Consider the following 25,918-nt stretch of genomic DNA (forward strand, 5'->3'; position numbering starts at 1 on the left):
ACTTTCGCTCCTATCTCACCCTTTGCATCCACGCTCCTTCAGTCGTGAGACAACGAACTCGGATAACACCTTAGACAACAAGACCAGTGACCATTGACCTGTTTCATTTTATCCCCGTTGCCTACTCTCCAACTTCAATTCTTTGAAAATTCAGGTAGGAATATAGCTAAAATGGTACGTAGAAGGAAATTTACAGCTTCAAGTGTATTAGAAAACAAGAAACTGAAAATTAATGAACTAGAAAAGGAATAAATAAAAATAGTGAAACAAAGAGCAGATGGAACAGAAAACAAAGACAATTAAGGCAGGCAAGAAAACCAAAACCTGGTTCTTTTAACAAACCATACTGACAGGAACCAAGAAAAGGAAGAGATTAAAATAAAGAATATTAAGAATGAAAAAGATGTACATATAACTACTGAAGAGTTTTTTTAAGTGAATAATCAACTTTGTGCCAACAAACTTGAAAACCTAGATGAAATGGTAAATTTTTAATAAAAATACAAATAACCAATAATGATTCAAGAATAATAGAAAACATAGGCCATAACCACTAAAGAAATTTAATCATTCATCATAAACCTCATAAACTCTAGGCTAAGATGGTTTTTTTTTTTTTTTTTTGAGACGGAGTTTCACTCTTGTTGCCCAGGTTGGAGTGCAATGGCACAATCTCGGCTCCCCGCAACCTCCGTCTCCGAGTTTCAAGCAATTCTCCTGCCTCAGCCTCCTGTGTAGCTGGAATTATAGGCATGTGCCACCACGCCCGGCTAATTTTGTATTTTTAGCAGAGACGGGTTTTCGCCATGTTGGTCAGGCTGGTCTCAAACTCCTGATCTCAGGTGATCCGCCCGCCTCGCCCCCCAAAGTGCTGGGATTACAAGCGTGAGCCACCGCGCCCAGCCAGTTTACAGGCTTTTCTTACCAAAACTATCAGAAGGGAACGAAAAAGAGGAAACCCCTTTGGCTTCCTCTATGAGGCGATAATCTTGATGCCAATAAAAAGAGTAAAGAAAGAAAAATTAAGGGCCGGTTTCATTTATGAATATAGATGTAAATATCCTTCATAAAATAATCACAAGCCAAAACAACCAGAACCATCATGGCCTTTCTGGTTTATCCCAGGGATACAAGGATGTTAGAAAACTCTAGTAACGTTATTCATTGCATTAACAAATTAAAGGGCAACAAACAGGTCATTAGATGATGGTTAACATTTGTTAAGTTTCAGTATCCACTTACAGGTGTGTAAGTGGATTTTATGAGAAAAATCTCTTAACAAAGTAGGAATAGAAGATAATTTTGTTAACTTTCTTACATCATAAACACAAAGGTATTTAATGTTAGGGACAAGACAAGGATGCTTACCACTACTGTTTATTTTCAAAATTTTACTGGAGCACTTAAGCAACATAATCCAGGCAAAACAGTAAGAAACAGAAGAAATAAAAATGAAGAAATTCATTATTTCCCAGGCCATATTGTTCTATACACAGAAAATCCAAGAAATTCTGCAAATACTTGAATTTATAAGAGAATACAGCAAAGTTGCTGGATACATGACCAATGTACATGAATCAGGATCATTCAGCAGCTAAGCATAACTAGCATTTATTGACCGTTTGGTGCCAGGGACTGATGCAGGGCTCACGTTATTTAATCATAAAGACATCCCAGTAAGCATATTTGTCCTCATTTTAACAGACTGAACCTGTGGCTTGGAGCGTTAAATAACTTGCCAAAGTTTATACAGGTAGTAAGTTAGGCAAGCCTGGTACTACAACCCAAATCTGTGTGACCCCAAAGCCCGTCATGGTTTTAACCACTGGGTACTCTCATGTCCTGCCAGTAATTGTAAGGAACGTGATGATAACACCACTTTGCTCTTGGCCTCAACTTTCTTTTTACTTTGATATTTTAAGTGGTATTTTTAATAGAAAAAAACATTCTTACACCCTCAAGTTGTATAGACAACATGGATAAACTAATGGAATTAGATAAATTAATTGTACTAGGAGCATTTCAGGATATTCTGGAATAAATCTAGACAGTGGTGGCTGATGTCAGAAGAGGTGTGTGAGGAGAACTGGTGGAAGTCACGGGCGCCCAGCAGGACCGGGGCCCAGGGTTCAGTCGCAGGGCAACGCCCAAACCCTGTTCTGCTCACGCGCTGCCCGCTGGGACGCCGAGTTATGCGGTGTCTCAGAACGCAGCTTAGCCCATGCGCTCCACGTCTCCTGAGTGCTCATGAAGGGAAGAGAGGCCTGATTGATTTCTTCAATGTAGAGACCAGAGCCCAAGCAATATTGTACAATCCAGTTGCCTCAGTATTGCCCTTGAAAATGGATTTCACGTTCATTCTAACAACAGCAGGAACTATAGCCACCCTTGATGCTGCTGCTGCTGCTGCTGTAGCAACATTATTAATAGTAAAAATTCTAAGTCTTTAAAGAAGTGGACAACTAGGGATAATCGGAATACTAAAGAATCTAGTAAACAAAACAAAAAAATAATAGGCCTATTTCAAGATGGCAACCAAAATGGAACAGGAAAACACACAAAGAACTGGATGAGAAGGAACAGAGACTAGATGAAGAGGACGGGGAGGAACGGAGAACAGACCAAGGACTGGGAGAGAAGGAACAGGGCACACACGTAAAAGTGAACGAAAAGCAACAGGGCAGCCAAATTTCGTAAGTGTAACATAAAACTTGGTTAATTACAGACAGGCAACACATGTCGATCAAACCAAGAGGGAGGGCGCTGGACCACACTGGGCTCTTTTTTGAGGACCACAGGGCAGCGGCTGGAGGCTAAAGCACAGACTTGGCTGGTGTGAGTCGCACACTTAATTAAGGTCACTTTCCTGTAAAACTGGTTTCCAGAGACAAGGGTCAGCCGCGGGGCCAGCATCTTTTAGAATGGTGTGAGGAAAGGTACGTGGAGGGAAAGTTGTCAGTGTGATCTTATTTCTTGACATAAGTTTGACTTTTAATATTTCAAATCCCGCTGAGGAAAAAAGAAAAGAGCCTAAAATGTGCTCATCCCGCTTTCGCACTAGAGTCTGTCCCGGGCTCGGCAGCTCCCCCGGGGCTGGGCAGGGCGGAGCAGCGGACGCCGGACAATGTGCGCCACCTCACAGAGCCGGGCGCGGCGGGCCTCGAGCCACAGGGGCAGTGCGCCGGGCGGCACATGGGCCCCTCGGGGAGGCGAGGCCTGCGGGCCAGCCCTTCTGAGGGCAGGGGGTGAGGGGGCGGCGCCCGCCAGCCAGAGCAGCATCCTGCCGCCGTGACAAGCACGTCTCCGGTTGCCAAAACAACCCAAAAATGTGCCTCAAAACACGTTTGCAAAGCCCCGGGCCGGCCGGTCGCCTGCCTCTCACCTAGCCCGACCGCCCGACATCCTGCTGCCGCGCGAGGGCGAGCGAGCCAATCTGCCTCGCCTCCTCCTTTCCCCGATCCTCCCCGCCCCGCCTTCCCGCTTCTCCCGCCCCCGGATGGCTCAGCAGCCTCCATTTTCCAGATCTTTCTCGAACCCGCAGCTCCTTGAGCAGCCGTTGCCCGAGTGCTGACGGAAGCGGCCGAAGTCCGGGTCGGGAGCTGGCTCCGGCGCGGAGCGGAGGCTCGCGCGCCTCCCAGGCCGCCGAGCGCGCAGGCGCAGGTCCCAGTAACCGCCGGTTGGAGGCGGCCGAACCGCAATAGGGAAAGACCCAGGCGGCGGGACGCGGTGCAGGCTGCGGCGCGGACGGCCTCTGCTCCTTCCTCGGGTTTACGACTCCCTGCCCTAGATTTTCTGCTTAGCGACTTGGGGTCCCCACTCGTTTGCTTCTCGTAGGAGTCGCAATCCCAGCAGCAATAGCCCAGAAGAGGACCCGGTTCCCGTACCGAAGGGTTCAGTACCAGCAGCCCGACCATCACGCGGCGGGATGTCTGTGGTTGGCATTGACCTCGGCTTTCTCAACTGCTACATCGCTGTCGCGAGGAGTGGCGGCATCGAGACCATCGCCAATGAGTACAGCGACAGGTGTACCCCGTAAGTGCCTCTGCTGAGCATCACCTCGACCCTAAGAAACGTTTTTCTCTCCCGTCCTTAACGTTTGTCCTGTCTGCTCGCTTCCTCGGATTTTCCCCTAATGTGCGCCGAACCCCGAGATGACAGGTGCAGCCCATCAGCCGCAGTCCCTAGAGACCGCCGGGTGGCGGTCGGACTTCCTTGCCCCGCAAAGCTTCTTTTCCTTCAAGGACGAGGGACCCCACTAGTTTGCGTAGCTCTCTTTTCTGTACCCACGCACGTCCCCTGCCTCCTCGTGCCGCTGTCCCCCAACGCCTCTTTTGCTTGCGAGAAAGAGGTTGCTGTGGGACAGCCCCTGGCGTCCGGAACATCGAGAAAGATCTCCGGTTGCCTCTAACGAGATTTACATGGGATTATCGGCCCCGCGCTAGCTGCCCTCCTTCCTTTCCCCGTCCCTCCGGGTGACAGCTTTTTCTCAGAAAAGTAAAAAGTCAGCTTCGGCTGCACACGTCAGAGATGAATTGCCGGTTCATCTGGCCCCGAAAGCCTTTTTTTTTTTTTTTTTTTTTTTTTTTTTAAGGGCGGGGAGTGAGGCATGTGGGGTTTACAAAACCCAGTGCCCTTGAGAACTGCAGGTAATGGATCCGGTTTACAGGGCCAGGTCAATGGTGCATTGATAGGGAGAGCCTCGGGATGGGAGTCACTGGCCTCGTGCATTGGTAACTACGTCAGTTGCTGGAATGCGGCGGGGTTGGGTCGGACCAAAAGCGTGTTTCTGCAGAGTGAATTGTCGGAGTCGGGGGCAGCTGTCCCGTATAAACATGACTGTGGAGTGATTCCATTATGAACGCTTAATGAAAGGCTTAGGAGGAGCGCGTTATGTCATGGAAACATGTTTCCACATGTTCCGTTGTTTCTCTGGCCTGGGAAGTTTGTTGGCAAGGAATATAATGAAGTAATTCTGAAATATGAAAAACTAGCTGCTGCTTATAGGCTGCTGTTACTGGTAATTTTATGAGGAAACCAACTGTATGAAACCTATATTACTTTTTATGGGAAGGTAATTTGGCATCTTAATTTGACCGTTCTGAATGGTCCAAAATATAATACCTCAACTATACTAAAACAAGGTCAGTGTCCGATGGTCTTTAAATGCTTCGTTTACTATTCTATGGACAGCTTTAAAATATGGCAAAGAGATGTTGAACAGTAGCTCACTTAAAGCAGTCTGTGCTTTGATTTCTTTCAAAGAAGATTCTAGAAGGTTTTATACCTTTTTTCCTAGATGTACGCATTTCTTCTATTGAAATTTTAAACGTTTTGGACGTTTATATTTTCAATATATGGGCATAGACAAGGTAATCCTCAATAATGTTTGAACTCTTCTACTTTTTACATCTTTTTCTGGCTTTTATGCATAGTGGGAGGCCGAAACAGTAACTGTGAAGTCTATGAATTCGTCTCTACAAGGTTTTGTGTTAAGCCACAACAAATACTGGCTTTCGCCAGAAACAGACCGGAAATTCCACTCTCCATCTTCAGCAGAGTAGGGGTTAAAAATGGGAGCAATCTTTGGCTTCAGTGACTCTCAACCTATAGAGAAAAAACTGAGAGGTAGGGTGGACATTCTTTTAGTCCTTAAAGCCATATCCTAAAAGATCAAACCAGAACAGTAAGAAAGATCGATCTACATTTCCAGGCTGAGAAATCTCTTTAGTAGTGAGTGAACCTGTGACTCTTTAAACATCTTGGCCGGCCAGACTTAAGAGAGTTCTTTAAAAAGTGGGCCTCTAGAGTCTTCTAAAAGTCTCTTTGTTCCTGTACTTAAGCATATTCGCTGGTTCTGTGTGGCTGAGAAGTAATGTGATATTTCTGATTTGTGTGCTAGAAAGCCAATAGTAACATCTAGATTTAATGAGCCTAATCTAAACTAGAAAGTTCTTAAAGTGAAAGGATATTCTCACTTAGCTTGCATCAGCAACTCTTCTCTCCATGGCTGGGCACTGTCATTTACCTCAGAAGTGTATCTTTTGTTGTTTCTGAACAAAAGTACTTCATGGTAGTGTAGTGCTCTTACAGTATGTAGTACTTTGTGGGTCCAATTGTTGAGGAAAAACATAGCCCTTCCAGGCCTCAGGACATTTATCCATCAGTTCAACACCGATCATGCAAAAAGCACTGTAACTATTAGATAACCTTTAATTTTTCTAATACACCACAGTATTTAATAACACAGGTAAATAAAATGTTAGCTTTGCAAATAAAATGTTTTTCATATTCCAATTGCCTACATCAAGGTAATGTGACATATTTTCTAAAATGTGAATACATTATAAAATGATCCTATGAAAAAAGGAAAGAAATGTTCAATTTAGTTGTTTTCAGCATTCATACATTTTACGTTTCTTTCATTAACATACTTGATTGCTTATAGTTGAGAGGATTCCATATAAACGAAGAAGGACAGTTTATGAAAAAGAACCAAGTTTTGGCCTATAATTAAGGGACAAAAGACAAGTTAATTTAACCTGTTTATTCAGATTCATCTTCTGTAAAGTTGAAGTGTTTATACTAGCCTCTCATCTCCTGCATAAGTTGAAGAGGGAGAGAGAAATTAACCTGCATAAATTGAAGAGACAAAATAATTTTTCTGAACATCTTATTGAAAAATCATTACATAATATGTGCTCATTATAAAAAATACTGGCACATTAAAAGATGAAATTAAAAATTGTAATTCTTCCAGATGATTTTCTGTGTGTGTTTTCAAAGGGAAGGGGAAGTATTTACTTTATGTTTAGTAACCTTTTTCTTTTTTTCTTTTTCTTTTTTTTAAGACATAGTCTTGCTCTTGTTGCCCAGGCTAGAGTGCAGTGGTGCGTTTTCAGCTCACTGCAACCTCCGCCTCCTGGGTTCAAGCGATTCTCCTGCCTCAGCCTCCTGAGTAGCTGGAATTACAGGCACCTGCCACCACGCCTAGCTATTTTTGTATTTTTAATAGAGATGGGGTTTTACCATGTTGTCCAGGCTGGTCTTGAACTCCTGACCTCAGGTGATCCACCCGCCTCGGCCTCCCAAAGTCCTGGGATTACAGGTGTGAGCCACTGCACTCAGTCTATGTTTAGTAACCTTTTTCTATGTAAAACATACATATTTCTATACTATCAGTTGTAGTGTCTGTATAATCATGATAATTTAATCCATACCCTACTAATTCAGGTTGTTTATGATACTTTGTAAACAGTGTTGCAATAACTATCTTTGTAACTAAATTTTTGATCCTTCAAGTAAATTCCTAGAAGTAGAATTACTGAGTGTCCACATTTTTAAAGGCCTGGTACATGTCTGTATTGTTCACTTAAGTTGGATGTGGGGATTAGAATTTGCATCCCAGGCTTAAGTATACCAAGGTGATTCGTTTCACCCATGGGGAAAAAAAATGATAGCCAAGAATCGTCATTAAAGTATCAAATTAAAGCATGTGGTAAATTGGAATAGTGATTGCTATGTGCTAAGCAAGCATTGTCATACCTATCACAATTGTATGAGTTTGATCATACTAGCTGTCTTTTTTTCCGTAAGAAGCCTAAAGCAAAGTTAAATAACTTGGCCAAGAATTAGTAAAACAATGAATTGGATTCTGTTTCAGGCGTCTTTGACCCTAGAACCCAAATGTCTTTCCAGTATCCATTGTTGTAAGGATGGCATGTACGTAACTAGGTTAATGATGAAAGGAACAAATTACCTGGTTGAGCAGTTATTGTACAGGAAAGCATCTTTGCTCTACCATCAATAAATGTCTAATTTTAGCTAGTTTTTAAGAAATACTATCTTTTTTAAAAACATTATTTTAATAATTCCTAAAAATTTTTTTGACACAGGGTCTTGGTCTATTGCCCAGGCTGGAGTACAGTAGTGCAGTCATAGCTCACTGCAGCCTTGAGTTCCTGGTCTCAAAGGATCCTCCCACCTCAGCTTCCTGAGTAGCTGGGACTACAGGTGCATGCCACCATGCCCCACTAATTTTATTTTTTTCCAACAGAGACAAGGTCTTGCCATATTGCCTAGGCTAGTCTCGAACTCCTGGCCTCAAGCCATCTTCCCATCTTGGCCTCCCAAAGTGCTGGGATTATAGGCGCGAACCAACGTGCCCAGCCAGTAATTCTTTTAAGTTATGTTAAGGACATGTAAAAATCTTACTTTGTTTTTAAAATTCATAAAAAATACATACAAAACATATTAGTGTAAACATTTGGAGAAAAAGTAGTGTGGAAGACAATAAACTACTATTAATAATGGATAGATACTTCTCAGAGGTAGAATTATGGAGGAGGTGCTTTTAATTTATAGTTTGTAATTAATACTTTGTAATAGGGAATGTGGATTTTCTTTAAATGAAACTGTTCCAAGATTTTTGTTAGGAATATTTTATCATCAAAATTCTGTATGATTCTTCAATATTCAGTTCTCTGGTTTTCTATCTTATTTTTTCCTATTTCTTTACTAGTGTATGAATAATCTGGAAATATGGGAAAATGCTGTTTAAACACTGTGTTTCAGATGAGTGAGACCCCTCTTAAATGCATGAAAATAGAAATCACTTTGGTGCATTAAAAATAACAGCACATAGAAAATGCCAAATCCAGGGGTTAACTGTGACTATAATAGATGGGCATTTTCTGGTGATGGCAGTTTGGGATGAAGAAGAGGCTTTTACCTTTTTTGTTAAATATTCTTTTTACTACATGAGTTGGTTTTATACGTTTTACTATTTGAGCTTTTATTTAAAATATTTTAAATGCTGAAGAATTACACAAAGTCTCCCCCTTCATCCCTCCCCAACCATCTCCTAAAGTTTGATTTATGTTTCTAGCTATACAAGTATGTGATTATATGTACATAGCTGGGATTTTTTAACGAAAGCAGAATTACGTTACATTCTGCTTTCGTTAAAAAATATTTTTTAAATATTTTGCAGATTGCTTTCTTTTCACTTCAAAATATTGTGGACATCTCAAACTTATGGCTCTAATTTACCTCATTCTTTTTGCTAACTGTACAGTATCCTGTTGATATAGTGACTGTTTTGGACATTTCAAGTTAATATTTTGCTAGCGACGTATAAAAATTCAGTTAATAACTTTGCTTTTTTTAAATCAAATTTGCTGATATGAGTGAAAAGCCAGGTTATTTCTAAATGTTTAACATCAAACTGACTTCCTTAAGCACTGAAAAAAAAAAGGTTTAACATAGCACTGATAGTCTTTTAATATGTGATCATTATAAATTAATGAGTATAGTTGTGTTGTGATGAAACTTTATTTACAAAAATAGGTTGCAGGTAGTGGTAGTTTGCAAACTCCTGGTCTAAACAATTATAACCAAAAGAATTTTAACATTGTTATGCATTGATATTTGTGTTTGAACCAAGTGAATTATACGTAATATGAGTTTTTCAAATAATATATCTAATATAATAATTTAATAGTTAATGTATCAAATTTAATGTAGCTAGTATACCTAATCAGCTTTTAAAATACTGTCTACCTATATAAATATTTGTGTGGTTTCTACTAATGGCTTCAAGCTAATTTATTTATGATTACATTTACTAAGCATTTGAAAACTCTTAAATTATTATTGTTTATATATTGTTAAATGTTTAATTCTTTGTCCATGATGAAAAGCTGAAAGTTTTTTTATTACTAAATCATATGTGCCTAGAAGTCTTATTTTTAAGTAGCAAGCTAGAAAGCAAATTGCAACAGTGAGTTTTTTTGAGAGCTTCTTCCCCTTCCCCCTTCTAGGACAACATTTTTCCCAAATAATTTGAGAAACAATATCCAGATGTTTTCTTTGCTTAGAATTTTGTAGATCCCTTAATTTGTTCATAAGCATTGAAATTCTCCAAGAAAGGGATGTTTTTCCCAAGCTTATTTGAACGTCTGAGGAATTATGTTTCATAGAACACTATTTGGGAAATGTTGTTCGAGGGCAGAGGTTCGCAACTGGAGGTGATTTTGCCTCTGAGGGGATAACTGAGAGAATCTGAGATATTTTGGGGTATGTCACAACTGAGGTTGAAAGAGGAGGTACTACTGGCATCTTGTGGTTGGAGGCTAGAAATACTCCTAATATCCTACAGTGCACACGGTACAACCCCAGTGACCCAACAAAGAATTATCTGGGCCAAGATGTCAGTAGTGCCAAGGTAGAGAAATCCTGCTCTGTAGACATCTTGGCAAGCATAGTTGAAACTATTTGTTCAGCCCTTGATTTAAACCTATGGATTACACTGATAGCAGAGGGTAAAGAGTAATTGTGATTTTATGGAACTGGCAAGGAAACGAAAAGGGCTGTTTTTAAAGCTTAGAGAGTGAGGATTGAATCTTAATGGAGAATAATAGGGAGCAAACAAACTTAGTGCTGAGCTTTAGGCAACAAATCTCTTCTGGTAGTATGTATTTTCTCCAACCTAATTATAGTTGGCCTTATAAAAATTAGCTTTTTGAGAGAGGAAGAAAATCCTATTTAAAGAGAAAATACAGATACAGCTTTCTTAAAGTAGCATCTTGTCTTCTGATTTTTATGCCCCTCTCCTACTAAAAGGAACATAGGACATTTAGAAATCTTCATTGTTTAGAATTTTGTGGTATTTTCTGATAATCTGAGATTACCACACAATAGCAAGAGCAGATTGGATATTATAGATTTAAACTGCATTGAAAACCCTCCCTTTATTTTAGCCATAAAATGACATTTCTCAATAGTAGTTGAAATAGTCAATACAAAGTATAATATAGATTATGCTGTATACACTTGGATAAACTGTATCTTTTTCTGTGAAAACTCTTACATCAGCCTAATATGTGTTATAATGTGTCTATTTCCCTTGCTATTACTGATATAAAAGTTTTGAGAGCAAACAGGTGTTTAATTTATTTGGGTTTTTCTGAAAATACTTAGCAGGTATTTTTTATTTAATGATTGTAACATCCTGGAATGTATTTGAAAGAAAATCGAAGGAGTTTGAAGGGTGCCTTTATGAAATGGGTTTCTGTGTATTTTAAACTGGGCATTTCCAAGCCTGGTTAAATGACAGATTTTTTAACTTTAAAAGTTGTCTGCTTTTAACTTCAGAGAGTATCTGATACTGGTAACTGTTTAGCTTTCTTTGTGAAGTGATACATGTATGAAACATATTTCAAGGAACCAGTGCTTAATGATAGTTGAATCTGAATCTTATTTGGCTCTACTGTTCTAACAAAAATTAAACTCTTGAGAATCAACCTACAAATAAGATTTTCAGCGTAGTCAAGTGATGGTAGCCTAGTATTGAACAATTAGAAGTATTTGAAAGTGCGTCCAAATAATGGAGTTGGAAGTAAGGTGGGTTATAAGGTAGGCTGAGAAATGGCAAACCCATATTTTCTCTAATAGATGAGTTTTAGGATGGAATGCCAATATCCACACATTACCAAATTGGATATGTAAATTTTTACTCTGGCAGAGAATATGTTGAATCAAGGAGTTATTTATAAGAGATGTGAAGATGTCATCTAAGCCACTGATTCCTGCTGTACCCTTATTTTCCTGTTTTTCACCAAATCACAACTAAAGACTAGTAACTTCCATTTCCTCTTTAATCTGACCATCACTTTTAACATTTCAGTTCTAAATATATATTTGCTTGGATGCCTCAAAGTTACCTCAAGCCTACCGTGTTCAAAATAGAGTTTGTGACTGTCCTGTCCCCAAACCTTTCTTAGAAAATATTGTCTCATTGAGTGCAACTAGAAACCTAGACATTATTCTTGTCACTTGCCTCTTCCTACTATCTAGTCCAGCACTGTCCAATAAAAGCATATGAGCTACATAGGTAATTTTAAATGTTTTAATAGAGCCAGGTACAGTGGCTCACACCTGTAATCCCAGCACTTTGGGAGGCCAAGGCAGGTGGATCACTTGAGCCTAGGAGACTAGCTTGGGCAACATGGTGAAACCCCATCTGTACAAAAAATTTTAAAAATCAGCCAGTAGTCCTAGTTGCTCAGGAGGCTGAGATAGGAGGATCGCTTGAGCCCTGCAGGTCAAGGCCGCAGTGAGCCAAGATTATGCCACTGCACTCCAGCCTGGGTGACAGAGCAAGACCCTGTCTCAAAAAAAAAAAAAAAAAGTTCCAATAATTAAAAAGGCAAAATGAAGCAAGTGAGATTAATTTTAATATATTTTGTTTAATCAGTATATCCAAAATTTTATCTCAATATATAATCAATATTTTTAAATTGAGATATTTTACTTTTTTAGTATTAAATTTTTAGAATCTGGAGCACAGATGTCCAACCATTTGGCTTCCCTGGGCCCCATTGGAAGAAGAAGAATTGTCTTGGGCAACACGTAAAATACACTAACACTAAAGACAGCTGATGAGCTAGAAAAAAGGTCCACGCATAATTTTTGTGATATCTGCCACCACAGACAAAAGAGTCCCAGCATTTGAACGGTTGGACACCCATGGTCTAGAGTTTATTTTACACTTTATATAAGCACATCTCAGTTCAGACTAGCCACATTTCATGTGCATAATAACCACATATGGCTGGTGGCTAGTGGCTACCATATGGGATGGTGAAGATCTAGTCTGTCACCAAGTCCTTTAAATTTCCTCCTGAATATCTCTTCTTTCTTCTTGTGTCCCAGCTGTCACCATCCTGATATAGATTACTGGTAACTTTTTGCTCTCCTCTCATCAGTTAACACTACAGTCAATATGATCTCCAACAAACTCTCTACCACTTTTATCCCATCATCATTTACTCTTCCTTAAAATCTTATTTCCTTGGGTAAGCCTTTCCTGACTCTCCTCCTCTAGGTTAATTCTTGCTGTTACAAACTTTTATAGCACCATGTTCACCTTGTTATAGCACCTAGTTTACTTTCTTTTGTGTGAGTCTATAGCATTGTGAGATACAAGAGAGCCAAAACCATATTTTCTTTCATTATTATATCCCTAGCAACTAACAGTGTGCCAGGCATATAGTAATTATTAACAAACATCTGTTAAATTGACTAAATTAACTTTTTAACTGTTTGCTTTCCCTGAAAATCCAGTAGTCCCCAGCAGAACAGTGTTTTGTTCAGCCCTTGGAAAGCACTGCTCTGGAATATTGCCTCTCCAGTTTGTATTATATATCAGTATGTAGGGTCCTCTCCGTTATTCAGAAATCCTTAATGAATCCTCATTGAAATTTAATCCTCATTAACTGAATAAATTTTAAGATTATAATCTGGCACCTGAGACCCTATATAATCTGGCCTTGATACTATCGTATCAAATTGTCCTATGAAACTAGCCAAGTTGTATTATTTTTGTTTTCTCCCTGGCTGAGTCCAAATTATATTCTTCTAGTCCTCAAATAAGCATTACCTTAGGAACCATTATTCCATTCATTATGTAGCTTTATTATGTCCTAGAAAAAGATCTAGGCTGGAACATCTAGGCTAGTGCTATCCAGTAGAACTTCCTGTTGTGTATTTGTTGTTGTATATTCAGTTCTCTGTATATCTGCTACCTACATGTGGCTATTGAGCACCTGAAATGTGACTAGTCCTGAGAAGCTGAATATTCTAGTTAATTTAAATTGTACTAGCACCACATGGCTTGTGGCTACCATATTAGACAGTGCAGATCAAGGCAGTGGATACCTGTTACCTTGCCTTCATAGAGTTCACATTCTGGCTTCTGGTACTGAGATACAATCACTAAATGAATTGTATCAGATAGTAATACATACTATGGAGAAAAATAAAACTGGGTTAACAGTGTGAGGTATGTGTTGGGGAGGAGCAGTGACGTTTTTTATATAGGATGGTGAGGATAGGTGTTTCTGATAAGCTGACATTTGAGCAGAGACCTGAAAGGAGTGAGAGCACCAGCCACATGGATGTATTTTCTGAACACTTCAGAAAGCGAGAACAGCATTTACAAAGGCCCGGAGGCAAAAGGGTGCTTGGTATATTCTAGAAATAGCAAGGAGACCAGTGTGCCTAGATTGAATTTGCAGGGTAGAGCAGCCAAGGACCAGACCATGAAAGGCTTTATTGGCTGTTGGGGGACCCAAGCTTTTACTTTGTGAGATAGGGCACCATTGGAGGATTATTTCTTAATCAGAGAACAGCAGAGTTTCATGATCTTAGTTTTTAAGTGGATCACTTTGGCTACTATATGGAGAACAGACTTACATACCTATATATCAGGAATGTCTATTTCTGCAAGACAAATAGATATTAAATGTTTTCTCTCCTTTCAAGTCTTAATACAAGAAGTCACCTCTCTTATCTAGAAGTAATTATTCTCTTCTTTGCTAGTATTATTCATAATTCTATATATTCTATTGATTTTTTTTCAATAGACTATGCATTCTCCAAGACAGGTATTGTGACTTCTATACATGGAGTGCCTATAAATATTTGTTGATTGAATGTAGTTTTCTGTAGTTATAACTGAAATCACAGAAACATTTTCTTGAATTATAACATGAAATGGTATTTTGATGAAGATGTTATTCTGTGCTTGCTCTGTGTTATTATTCCATGCTATTACATTTAAATGTAATTAAAATACAATAATTTACATAATGTTTACTATGTGCCAACTATTGTTCAAAGCATTTACCTATATCCATTCTCTTAATTCTCACATAACCACATGGGCAGGTATTATCACTATCTTCCAGGCAAGAAGCTGAAGCACCTAATGGTTATGTAATTTCCACAAGGTTAAGTGGCAAAGCCAGGATTTGGCCTTTTCAACTGTTTACCTCCCCTGAAAATCCATTGGTCAACATGGTTGAGTTTTCTTTTAATGGGTCATAGATCAATGTAATTTGAAAAACAATTTTGGAGATCAACATTGTATTGCCAGCTATTAGGACTTTTTTTTTAATTGTAACGTTTATTCTGACCACCATTTTATTATACAGGCAAACTTTAAGTTTTTGATTTGCATAACCTATTTTTAAAATAATACATGGTTATATTTCTCCTTTTAAATTCATTTTCATATAAGGAGAAGCAAAATAATAGCACAATAATATAAAGGTACCATGGAACAAACTTTTTGTTTTTCTGGTTTAGGGCCTGTATATCATTAGGATCAAGAACTCGAGCCATTGGAAATGCAGCAAAGAGCCAGGTAAATTGTTAATGTGGATGTTTTGACTTACAGGAAGAATTAACTGAATATTGGTAACTAAGTTCCTTAAGTTATGTTGTTAAGAGTGAATAACAGAGTGAGGAAAATAGGACAAGTACTAACATCTTTGTTTTGTTTTGTTTTTTTTTTTTAAGATATAATCTGCTTTGGGTTGTAAAATATTTCTTGAATTTTATTTTTTAAAAATATTTTTTAGTTGTGAAGTTAGGGTGTGCTACTATGTGACATCAATTTTTCCCTGAATGGTCCCTCAGGTGACCATCCAGGGAATAATGAGGGATATTCTGTCTAGAACATACATTTCAATGACAGGTAAGTAACATCTTTGTAAAATAAGGTGGGAAAAATGAAAGAACTAATTTCTAGAGTAACTCAATGTGGCTACCACTAATTTACATAGAATTTGTTGAAGTATTTATATTTTTAGGCTTTTGAAATCTTTATGATTAGAACGTTGACTTTTAACATTCCATGTTATAGATTGATTTTCCTTGGACTTTCATTACCTCCCTGAACTAAAAGCCCTTAACAATTATTTCTTGCATTTTATATATATCTGGGTCTTATATCTCATATTCTGGCTGACCTTCTAAGTGTGTCACATATAATCAGAGTCTCTAAAAGCAGCCTTTAAAGTCATTTCTCCTAAGGAGCTAAAGAGAACAACATAGTAATTCAGCATCCCTATAGTTTTCATCTCATAATTGAAGATCAAGGTCTGTTTGGCTTTAAAGGTCACTAGGATTATAGCAACTGGATCTCAGTAATATTCTGTAATTTGAACTGCATATTCTAGTTAAAGAAAAAATTGCTTTGCAAAAATGCAAGCCATTTACAAATTAAGACACTTTCATTTAGCACTATGCTACATGGAAAGGACTTTAATTTACTAGCCTAGGAGCAATCCGCAGCAATGGAAGCAACATGCTAGTACATGAAGATTTTCACAAAGAATTAGATATGGAGAGGAAAAAAAAAAACCTAGACAATAATAAACCAGTTTAAATTAAAACACAGAAATGGAAGTGGAAATAAATAATCAATCAAAGATACAAGTTGCATATCCCTTATAAGAAATGCTTGGGACCAGAAGTATTCAGATTCTGTATTTTTTCAGATTTTGGAATATTTGCATGATACAGGTTGACCATCCCAAATCCTGAAATCCAAAATGCTCCAAAATCTGAAACTTTTTAAGTGACAACGTGATGCACAATGGAAATGCTCATTGAAGTATTTAGATTTCAGATTTTTGGATCTGGGATGCTCAGTTCGTACTAATTCACTGGAGCAAAAGCGTCGAGGAAAACCAAAAAGATGAGTTGTAGATATTTGTTATTTGAAACATTTTAAATGTTTGTTCTTTCTCTTCTGAAGACATTAATTTTGAATCTAACATTCCCAGGATAGGTGGATAATTTGGGAGGCAAGTGTTAAAATGCGTACATTCTCATTGTATGACTTTACCATCAGTTGGAAACCAGAAAAAATGAATAATTATTTGTAATCCTAAACTTGGATGTGTAGGATAAAGGAACTTGGTGGTTGTCGAGTATTAGGATAGAATTTTATTTTGCATTTATTAGGTAACTGATAAATACAGGTGTTTACTGCCAACAGATAGTCACGAACATAAGAAATACAATTCATGGCTTCAAAAAGCTTCATGGGCGATCATTTGATGATCCCATTGTGCAAACTGAAAGGATCAGGCTTCCCTATGAACTGCAGAAGATGCCTAATGGAAGTGCAGGAGTTAAGGTAAGCTTTATATTCCCAGGGTTACAAACATATCTTCGAATTAAGGAAACCCAATGTGTTAATATTGCTATTTGTAGTTTGACCTTTTTGCTCTAGATACAGTACATACACACCCAAGAGATAGTAGTTTTTGTAATAATTTTAGTGAATCCCAGGAGATCTAATTTAGATAATTTTTTCATTCAAATCACACTATTATTGTCAAGGAAAAAACTGGTTATTGAGACTCAAGAGAATAGTTTTTAGGGGATAAAAATGAAGGTATACAGGATTCAGAAGAATAGACCCAAAAAGTATGTTAATTCAGAAGAATGGACCCAAAAAGTATGTTAATAGCCATAATGAGTTTAATGAGTTCTAATTTAGAAGAATCTTACACTATAAATGTTAAAGCATACTTTTCATCCAAGTAAGAGATGGATTCTGGATTTTTAATTTTATATTCTGAGATAGATAGTTGTAGATTAGTTAACCAAAACATGTTTGTGCTGATTTTTTTCAAAAACTAGCCTCACAACACGTGGAACTACTATATATGGCCCCGAAATTCCACTCCTGGGCTTATACCCAAGGGAATTGAAACATATGTACACACAAAAACTTGTACATGAATGTTCATAAAAGCATTGTTCATAATAGCCAAAAAGTGGAAACGATACAAGTTTCTATCAACTGACGATAGATATACAAAATGTAGTATAACTTAACACATGGAATATTATTTGCCCATAAAAAGGAATGGAGTCCTGGTATGTGCTACAACATGTATGAACTTTGAAAACATGCCAAGTGAAAGAAGCCAGATACAAAAGGCCACATACTGTATGATTCCTTTTATATAGAATGTTCAGAGTAGGACAAATTCATAGAAACAAAGATTAGTGGTTGCTAAGGGGTAAAGGGAAGGAAAAATAGAGTGACTGCTAATGGGTTTCTTTTTGGGTGATGAAAATGTTCTACAATTAGATAATGGTGATCAGTGCACAGCTTTGTGAATATACTGAATTGTACACTTCAGAAGGATAAACTTGATGCTGTGCAAATTATCTCTTAAGAAAGTTATTTTTAGTAACTAATTTTAGACTTGATATATGTGTGATGCATATGTACACAGTTCCGTTTTTAGAAGAGGGTTCTGACTAAAAGGTGGATGATGAATCATAGTAAGGAGACAGGAGGCTGTTAAAATAGTTGAGGAAGACACCATGAGGAGTTGAAGACAGGGAACAAATTGTGAAGCCATATTTTAGGTGAAAATTTCAGGTTACTAAACTGAGAAGCTGGATGGGTTATGATAGTAACAACTGAGATAAAAAATAATATTCAGGTATCTTTTAGATATGATAAGCTCTGGTTAATGGTTACCTAGAGCAGTTTTATTCTACTCCAGTTTAAAATTTGAACTACTTAATTTTGTAAGTAGTTTAACTTCTTAAAGTGAAAATTAATAGATCAGGCTTTGAGAATAGGCTGAGAAAAACAGAATAATGTTTTTAAAGAAAGGCAGAACCAAAGTTTTGAGTGATATAATTTTATACCTTCATAGTAAGTGCCTGTAAGCTAGTAGAAAAAGCTTTGAAACATCATCTTTTGAAGACTTAAGAAAATCAATGTTCAACTCCTCAAGCATGTTATGCATTTTTTTATATATTTATTTAAATTTATTTCATCTAACTTTTAATTTTTTTTTTTTTTTTTTTTTTTTTGAGACGGAGTCTTGCTCTGTCAGGCTGGAGTGCAGTGGCACAATCTCGGCTCACTGCAAGCTCTGCCTCCCGGGTTCCCACCATTCTCCAGCCTCAGCCTCCCAAGTAGCTGGGATTACAGGCGCCTGCCACCACGCCCAGCTAAGTTTTCGTATTTTTAGTAGAGATGGGGTTTCACCCTGTTAGCCAGGATGGTCTCAATCTCCTGACCTTGTGATCCACCTGCCTCGGCCTCCCAAAGTGCTGGGATTACATAGAATGTTCTTATACAAAAGAATACTGTATGATCATGCCTCTGAAAGGCAGATTAAGACTATGATTCATTTTTCCTTATTTCTGTGTGCTTGATTTCTTTATGCACCCCTGGTTTAAAGGCAGTAATTTGGCATAATACTTGTTTTTGAACTTACTTGTAAATAGGTTTGGAAACAAATGTTTATCAATTTTAGGTCTGATTCAAAGCAAGTTTTATGTCATTAGATATACATATTTATACATACTCATATACATAAACACATTGTGCTGCTTGAAAGAATGATGTTCTCATTTCCTTTTCCCAAAACTGTATGACTGAAGCTTTTATTTTAAACTCAGGGAGAGTTCTGACTTTCAAAAGAAAGATTATTTGATCTTTTCCTTTTTCATTGTTTGCTGTGTCACAGTTGGAAAATGAATGATAAAAATTGTTTTTGTGGGAAGTGGGGATCTGAGAGGGTAGAAACTACACTTTTGAAAATACTTTGGTTATAATACTGTCTGTAAGGTACTACAACCTCAGAAATGACATAGTCACTGTTTTTAATGGGATCATGATTCTAAAATGACAATCTTTCTGGAATAAAACTTCCTTGAGCAAGGGTGTCTTTTTCACATTATATGCCTATCACATATAGAGTAGATGCTCACTAAATATTTGTTGGATAAACAAATGACTCTTAATGAGTATCCCAACTTTTGGTGTTAGGTGCGGTACTTAGAAGAAGAGAGACCTTTTGCAATTGAGCAAGTTACTGGAATGCTGTTAGCCAAGCTTAAAGAGACTTCAGAAAATGCTTTGAAGAAACCAGTGGCTGACTGTGTGATTTCAGTAAGTTTTACTTCAGTAATATATTATACTTGAATTATATTTTTCAGTGTTGAAAATATTGAATTAATATTGAATTATATATTTTCAGTGAATTATATATTTTCAGTGTTTCAATTATACTTGAATTATATTTTTCAGTTTATTAATGTAATATTGAAAGATTTTTCTTCCCTTACACTTTCTGCCCTTATCCAGTAAATAACCTAAATCCATCTGACTTTCTTTTTTAAAAAAATTGCCTTATTTGCTAAAGTTTAGGATTGAATTTCCCATAAAATCAATTATGATGAGCAGTGACTCTTAAAAAACTGTTATGTAACTGGTGACTGCTGCTATCTGGGATTTATCCCTAAGAATCGTCTCAGATAGCAATTAACTTCCCATCTGTGAGGACCTTAACATTTTATAGCAAAGGTTGAAAATTTCTAGTTGGGAATCTGAGGTTGTGTATCGGGGAAAAAAAGATCTTTAAGGATTCTTAACAAAACATTTAAATTATTTACCGTCTTATCTCTTGAGGTCCCATTAAACATCGTTAATTGGTTCTTTACCTACATGTTAACTAAATTGATATATTCCTACTATTAAACTTGACTACAAAAGTTCAAGAGTCTCATGTCATCAGAAAAACAGAATCAGATGATGAACTTTTCAGTGAGTTTAGTAATCAATTTTTTTCATAGGCATTTGGAATTTTTTTAATGGGAGAAAAATATTACAGCTTAATATTTTATTTTCTAGCCATTTAGTAATAGCAAATAATAGAGTTTACCATTGACCAGGCACTATTTATAGGCATTTTAACCCATTTAATCTCAGAAGCAATCTATGAGGTAGGGATATTATTAACCCTAGTTTTACAGATTCAAAAAGTAGGATACTGAGATGTCAAATAACTTGCCCCAAATCAGCACAGCTAATATAGTGTTAGAGCCAGATAGTTAATTCCCAAGCCCATGCTCATAATTGTTATACTGCCACTTGAAAGGATATGTTAGAATCATACAAATTTAAAAGATTCATCTTAAATTCAAATCCATTTCTATTTAATTATACTATTCCTTGTGTGTCAGAAATTCATGTCAGAATACAGTAATACAAACTTTTGACCATTATTAACTTTGTGGTTGGTGCAGTAGACCCATTGTAAGCTCTACAGGGACAAGTATTTTGTCTGGTTTGTGCACTGTTTTCCTGGTAGCTAGAAAAGTACCTGGTTTGTAAGTGCTCAATGAATATTAAATGAACCATGCATTATAACTTAGATTTTTGTTGGGAGGATAATACCAAATCAGCAAAATTTATATTCTTTTCCTTTTGCTAATCTGTTCAATGAAATTTCTAAATTCATAAAACGATAAAATTAAAGGAAGCTACTTATTTGAAACTTAAAACTGGAAGAGCCCAAGTTATTTTATATGTAAATACACTTAATAGCTTTTTAGAAACTGGTCTGTATGTCAAATTAAAATACTTCTCAGTTTGATAAAACTAGGGTGTATACATACATACATCTTTATACATTTTAAGACTGAGTTTAATTTTTAAATAGAGATGTACTTAATGGGCTGGGCATGGTGGCTTATGTCCATAACCCCAGTACTTTGGGAGACCAAAGCAGGAGGATTGCTTGAGGCCAGTAGTTAGAGACCAGCCTGGGCAACCATGGTGAGACCCGTCTCTACAGTTTTGTTTTGTTTTGTTTTTAATTAGCCAGGAATGGTGTCACACACCTGTAGTCTCAGCTACTCGGGCTGAAGCGAAAGGATTGCTTGAGCCCAGGAGTTTAAAGCTGCAGTGAGCTATGATTGTACCACTGCACTTCAGCCTGTGAGGCAGGGCTAAACACAGTCTCTTTCAGAAAAAAAAAAATATATATATACATATATATGTGTGTGTGTATGTATGTATGTATATTTTTTCAATGTTATTTGGTGATTGTTAAAGGAAATTCATATTTATCACAAGTTCCCTACAATATAGTTCCCCTCCTTTGAAATATAATTGTTTTAAACAGTTGGGACTGTATTCTTCTGGTTGGGTGTATATGCACACAATAATGAAGTAATGTTATACGTGCCCTTTTTTAACATAATAAAGATAGAATTCCATGACAATTCAGATCTACCTGATTCTTTGTGACAACTACATAGGATTCCATTATATGGATATACCATAATATATTTATCTAATCTCATTTTCAGACTCTTGAGTTTTCAGTTTTTTATTATGAAACATGAGCAAATATATTTTTAATAGATCAGACTAACACAGGAAGTATTTAGATGAATAAAACTTAGGCAACCCTGCCATATTACCTTACTTGAAATTAGTATTCATACTTTAGGTCAGATTTTTACGGTATAGAAATTGTCAAACTTAAAAAATAAAACACTAGTATTTTTCCTCTTTAGTTAGAACATCATTATTTGCCTTAAGCTGTACATAAGTTTTAGGGTAATTATTTTATATTTTTCAGTTGACAAAATGTTTAAGTAAAACATTATACTTAACTGTTGTTTTTAAATACTAGATTCCTAGCTTTTTCACTGATGCCGAGAGAAGATCTGTGATGGCTGCAGCCCAGGTTGCAGGCTTAAATTGTTTAAGGCTGATGAATGAAACTACTGCAGGTAAGCACTTTGCAATTTGAAAATCACTATAAGCAGAATACTGTTGTAGTTTTTTTCTAATTATTAACAAAGCGGTTTTTTTTTTAACTCTGAGGCAAGAGGATTGCTTGAGCCTGGGAGTTGAAAGCTGCAGTGAGCTATGATCATACCACTGCACTTCAGCCTGTGAGGCAGAGCTAGACACAGTCTCTTTAAAAAAATTATATATATATATGTAAATGTGTGTGTGTGTGTGTGTGTGTACTGATTCTTATAAGCTTGTTACTTTGTAGTACAACTTTTTGGCAGAGATTAAATATGTCTTAATGGCTTTACGAATCTTTACTATTACAGAGTTATAGTTGAGTAAGGAAAAAATAAAACATGATTAACCGAATTGTGAAAAGTAAATTTACTTTGAAGATAATAATATGTATTACTGTACTGCATATTAAAGTACAGTATCAAAGTGACATTTCTTGTTTTCCAAGTAATTACTGTGCTAGAATTAACATAATTCTTTGTTCTTATACAGTTGCACTGGCGTATGGAATTTATAAACAGGATCTTCCCCCATTAGATGAGAAACCAAGAAATGTAGTATTTATTGATATGGGACATTCTGCCTATCAGGTCTCGGTTTGTGCTTTTAACAAAGGAAAACTTAAAGTAAGTAAATACATGGTTTGTGATATTTACATATATTAAGAACACAGACTAAAGAACCATAATAGCTGAGTTCGAATCCTGCCTCTGCCCCTTAAACTATGACCTCAAGCAGGTTACTTAATCTCCCTAAATCTTCAGTTTGTTTATCTGAGAACAACAATAGTAACTACCTCATATAATTTTTCAGGACAAAGTGAGTTAATGTGTACAAAATTCTTGGAAAGCCTGGCATAGGATAGCTGCTATAATATATATTAGCTATTTTTATTGTTGTTTCTATTGTTAGGTTGTTAAGTCATCTATCAGGGAGCATAAATTATTTATCCATAAATATAATTACAGGAAGCATTTTCTAAAATGATTCCCATTGATTTTAGAAACCTTTCTATCCAAGCGTTCTAATCGTAATTTTACTTCTATGTGCTTTCTACAAATTAGGATTTATAATCATTTTTACATTGATTCTTTTGTCCAGACTTACGATCTCTCTCCAGTATGCACAGAGTAGAGTTTACTTAGGAGATAAACTGCAACACTGCAAGAGTATTCTGTCTTAATTTATATTACTGTAATAACATCTTTGTAATCAAAAAATTAAAGGGAAATGACTCAGACTGAATATAGGGTGATTTTCAGTATATATTGACTTAATCCTTGGCGTTTAGTCTTACATATTAACTTACTTTAGAAAGAACATTTTTTTCTTTCCTTTTTAGTAGGTAACTTTGTAGTGAAATATGATTTTTAGATCACAGACCCCTTTGAAAATCTGATCAAGGCATAACCCTTCTTCCCAAAATACACACCTGTACTGGTTATATACCAAGATAATTTTGCATTTAATTTTGGGTAATACTAGACTTCATGAGAGGTCTATATATGGATTCTCCACGCTAGTCTGTGGGGCGACATTCCACGCAGATTGCACTCATATCCTCCTGTGATATTTACCACCATACTACCACCCCACCACCCACCTTATAACGAAAGAGCTGCAAAACCGCCCCAATGGTAGGATTCTTTATTAGTGACTGTTGGAAGTAGTCATTTTACCCTAGGGAGAGAGCCTAGATGTTTGGTCCTATGTTTTCAAGAACTATAGTGTTGAATTTCTATGACTCTCTTCTGCTGGGAAGCCTGTTGCTCAACCAGCTTGTTAAATTGTTACCTGGTTGTTTTGTTGGTTGGTTTTTTGGTTGTATTTTTTGTTTTTTTGTGTGTGTGTTTTTGTTTTTGTTTTTTGTAATAGTCAAAAGGCCTAATTTCTGATCCGTAAATTGACCAATTATGGTATTTTATATTTAATCTTTGAATCTGCTTTTCTTGGATGTTTTGCTCTCGTTTATATGCTTAGGACTGTTTCTTTGGTCTCTTAAACTTGGTTTTGGTCTATCTGTTCAGTGCTGTTGTAGAACCAAGTGACTGAGATAATGAGGCTTTAGTTGTAATTCAGTTATTTCTGAATTAGAATTCTTTCATTTATGATATATGGATCTGTAACTATAAAGTAGAAAATTCAGAATAAGGAAATATGTTGACTAAATATAAGTGATAATTTAACTCTGATTCCAAATTCAGCACCCCTGTGATTGGACAAGTTTTTTTAGCGTCATTTTTATTTTTACATTTTTTTATTTTAGAGGTTTTTCTTTTTTTTTTTGGAAGAATCAATATTTCTGAAAATACAGTTCTGCTTTTTCAATTAAACAGGTCTTGGCTACTACCTTTGATCCATATTTGGGTGGCAGGAACTTTGATGAGGCTTTAGTAGACTACTTCTGTGATGAGTTCAAGACCAAATATAAGATAAAAGTGAAAGAAAACTCTCGGGCCTTGTTGCGTTTATATCAGGAATGTGAAAAACTAAAGAAGCTAATGAGTGCAAATGCATCAGATCTTCCATTGAACATTGAGTGTTTCATGAATGACCTTGATGTTTCTAGTAAAATGAACAGGTACCACGTATGTTTTTAGTTTGAAAAGTGTTTACTTATTTTATAATGTTTAGATCACTTCTGATTTGTTTGTTGTTTTAGAAGATATGCTCAACTTTTAATCCCAGAATAATGAATTTTATTTTATTTTCTCACAGGGCTCAATTTGAACAACTGTGTGCTTCCCTTTTGGCCAGGGTTGAACCACCTTTAAAAGCAGTAATGGAACAAGCTAGTAAGTGGAAATTACTGGACTATCAAAACTGTACCATAATGTTGCCTATTTAGCAGAGGTAGATAATGATAAAATAAATTTTTAAAACTTTGTTTTTTAAAAAGATTTATATTTCTCATTTTAGAGAAGGAGATTATAACTCATTATTCATAAGAGTAAGGCACTATAATTCTGGGTTTATGAGAATTCTTCCTGGATCTTCTTATTGTTTATATCATAAATCTCATGCTAGTTCTGGCCAAGCACGGTGGATCATGCCTGTAATCCCAGCACTTTGGGAGGCTGAGGTGGGTGGATCACCTGAGGTCAAGAGTTCAAGACCAGCCTGGCCAACATGGTGAAAACCCATCTCTATTAAAATTCCAAAAATTAGCCAGGTATGGTGGTGTGCACCTGTAACCGCAGCTATTCAGGAGGCTGAGGCTGGAGAATCACTTGAACCTGGGAGGCGGAGGTTGCAGTGAGCTGAGATTACGCCACTGCACTCCAGTCTGGGCAACAGAGTGAGATTCTGTCTCAAAAAAAAAAAAAAAAAAAAAAAAAAAAAACTCATTCTAGTTCTATTTGGAAGTGTTTATAAACTATAGATGATTCTAAAATGAAATTAATGTAGAAATGGGGACATGATTGCTTTTTCATAAGGATTTTGGTAATCAATTAAAAATATCTTCTATAGGGATTTAGGAGG

The 25,918-nt window shown here is 36.7% G+C and overlaps 1 protein-coding gene across 2 annotated transcripts in view; it reads left to right on the forward strand.

The window, feature by feature from the left end:
- The first annotated feature begins 2,218 nt into the window (after nt 1–2,218).
- HSPA4L (heat shock protein family A (Hsp70) member 4 like) overlaps nt 2,219–25,918 on the forward strand; it is a 50,309-nt gene continuing 26,609 nt past the window's right edge. Inside the window, exons 1-9 of one of the 2 annotated variants that reach the window (XM_032146991.2) lie at nt 2,219–2,693; nt 3,835–4,032; nt 15,148–15,205; nt 16,847–16,987; nt 19,658–19,780; nt 22,314–22,413; nt 22,928–23,061; nt 24,772–25,016; nt 25,154–25,230. In XM_032146991.2, the coding sequence (XP_032002882.1) occupies nt 3,926–4,032; nt 15,148–15,205; nt 16,847–16,987; nt 19,658–19,780; nt 22,314–22,413; nt 22,928–23,061; nt 24,772–25,016; nt 25,154–25,230 (985 nt within the window). In that variant the 5' untranslated portion in view covers nt 2,219–2,693; nt 3,835–3,925. Of the gene's footprint in view, nt 2,694–3,834; nt 4,033–5,008; nt 5,142–15,147; nt 15,206–16,846; nt 16,988–19,657; nt 19,781–22,313; nt 22,414–22,927; nt 23,062–24,771; nt 25,017–25,153; nt 25,231–25,918 lie in introns of those variants that run through there. The other variant, XM_058436739.1, reaches the window with a different exon arrangement.

The sequence above is a fragment of the Hylobates moloch genome, unplaced genomic scaffold (assembly GCF_009828535.3).
Source record: "Hylobates moloch isolate HMO894 unplaced genomic scaffold, HMol_V3 SCAFFOLD_3, whole genome shotgun sequence".
Lineage (NCBI taxonomy): Eukaryota > Metazoa > Chordata > Mammalia > Primates > Hylobatidae > Hylobates > Hylobates moloch.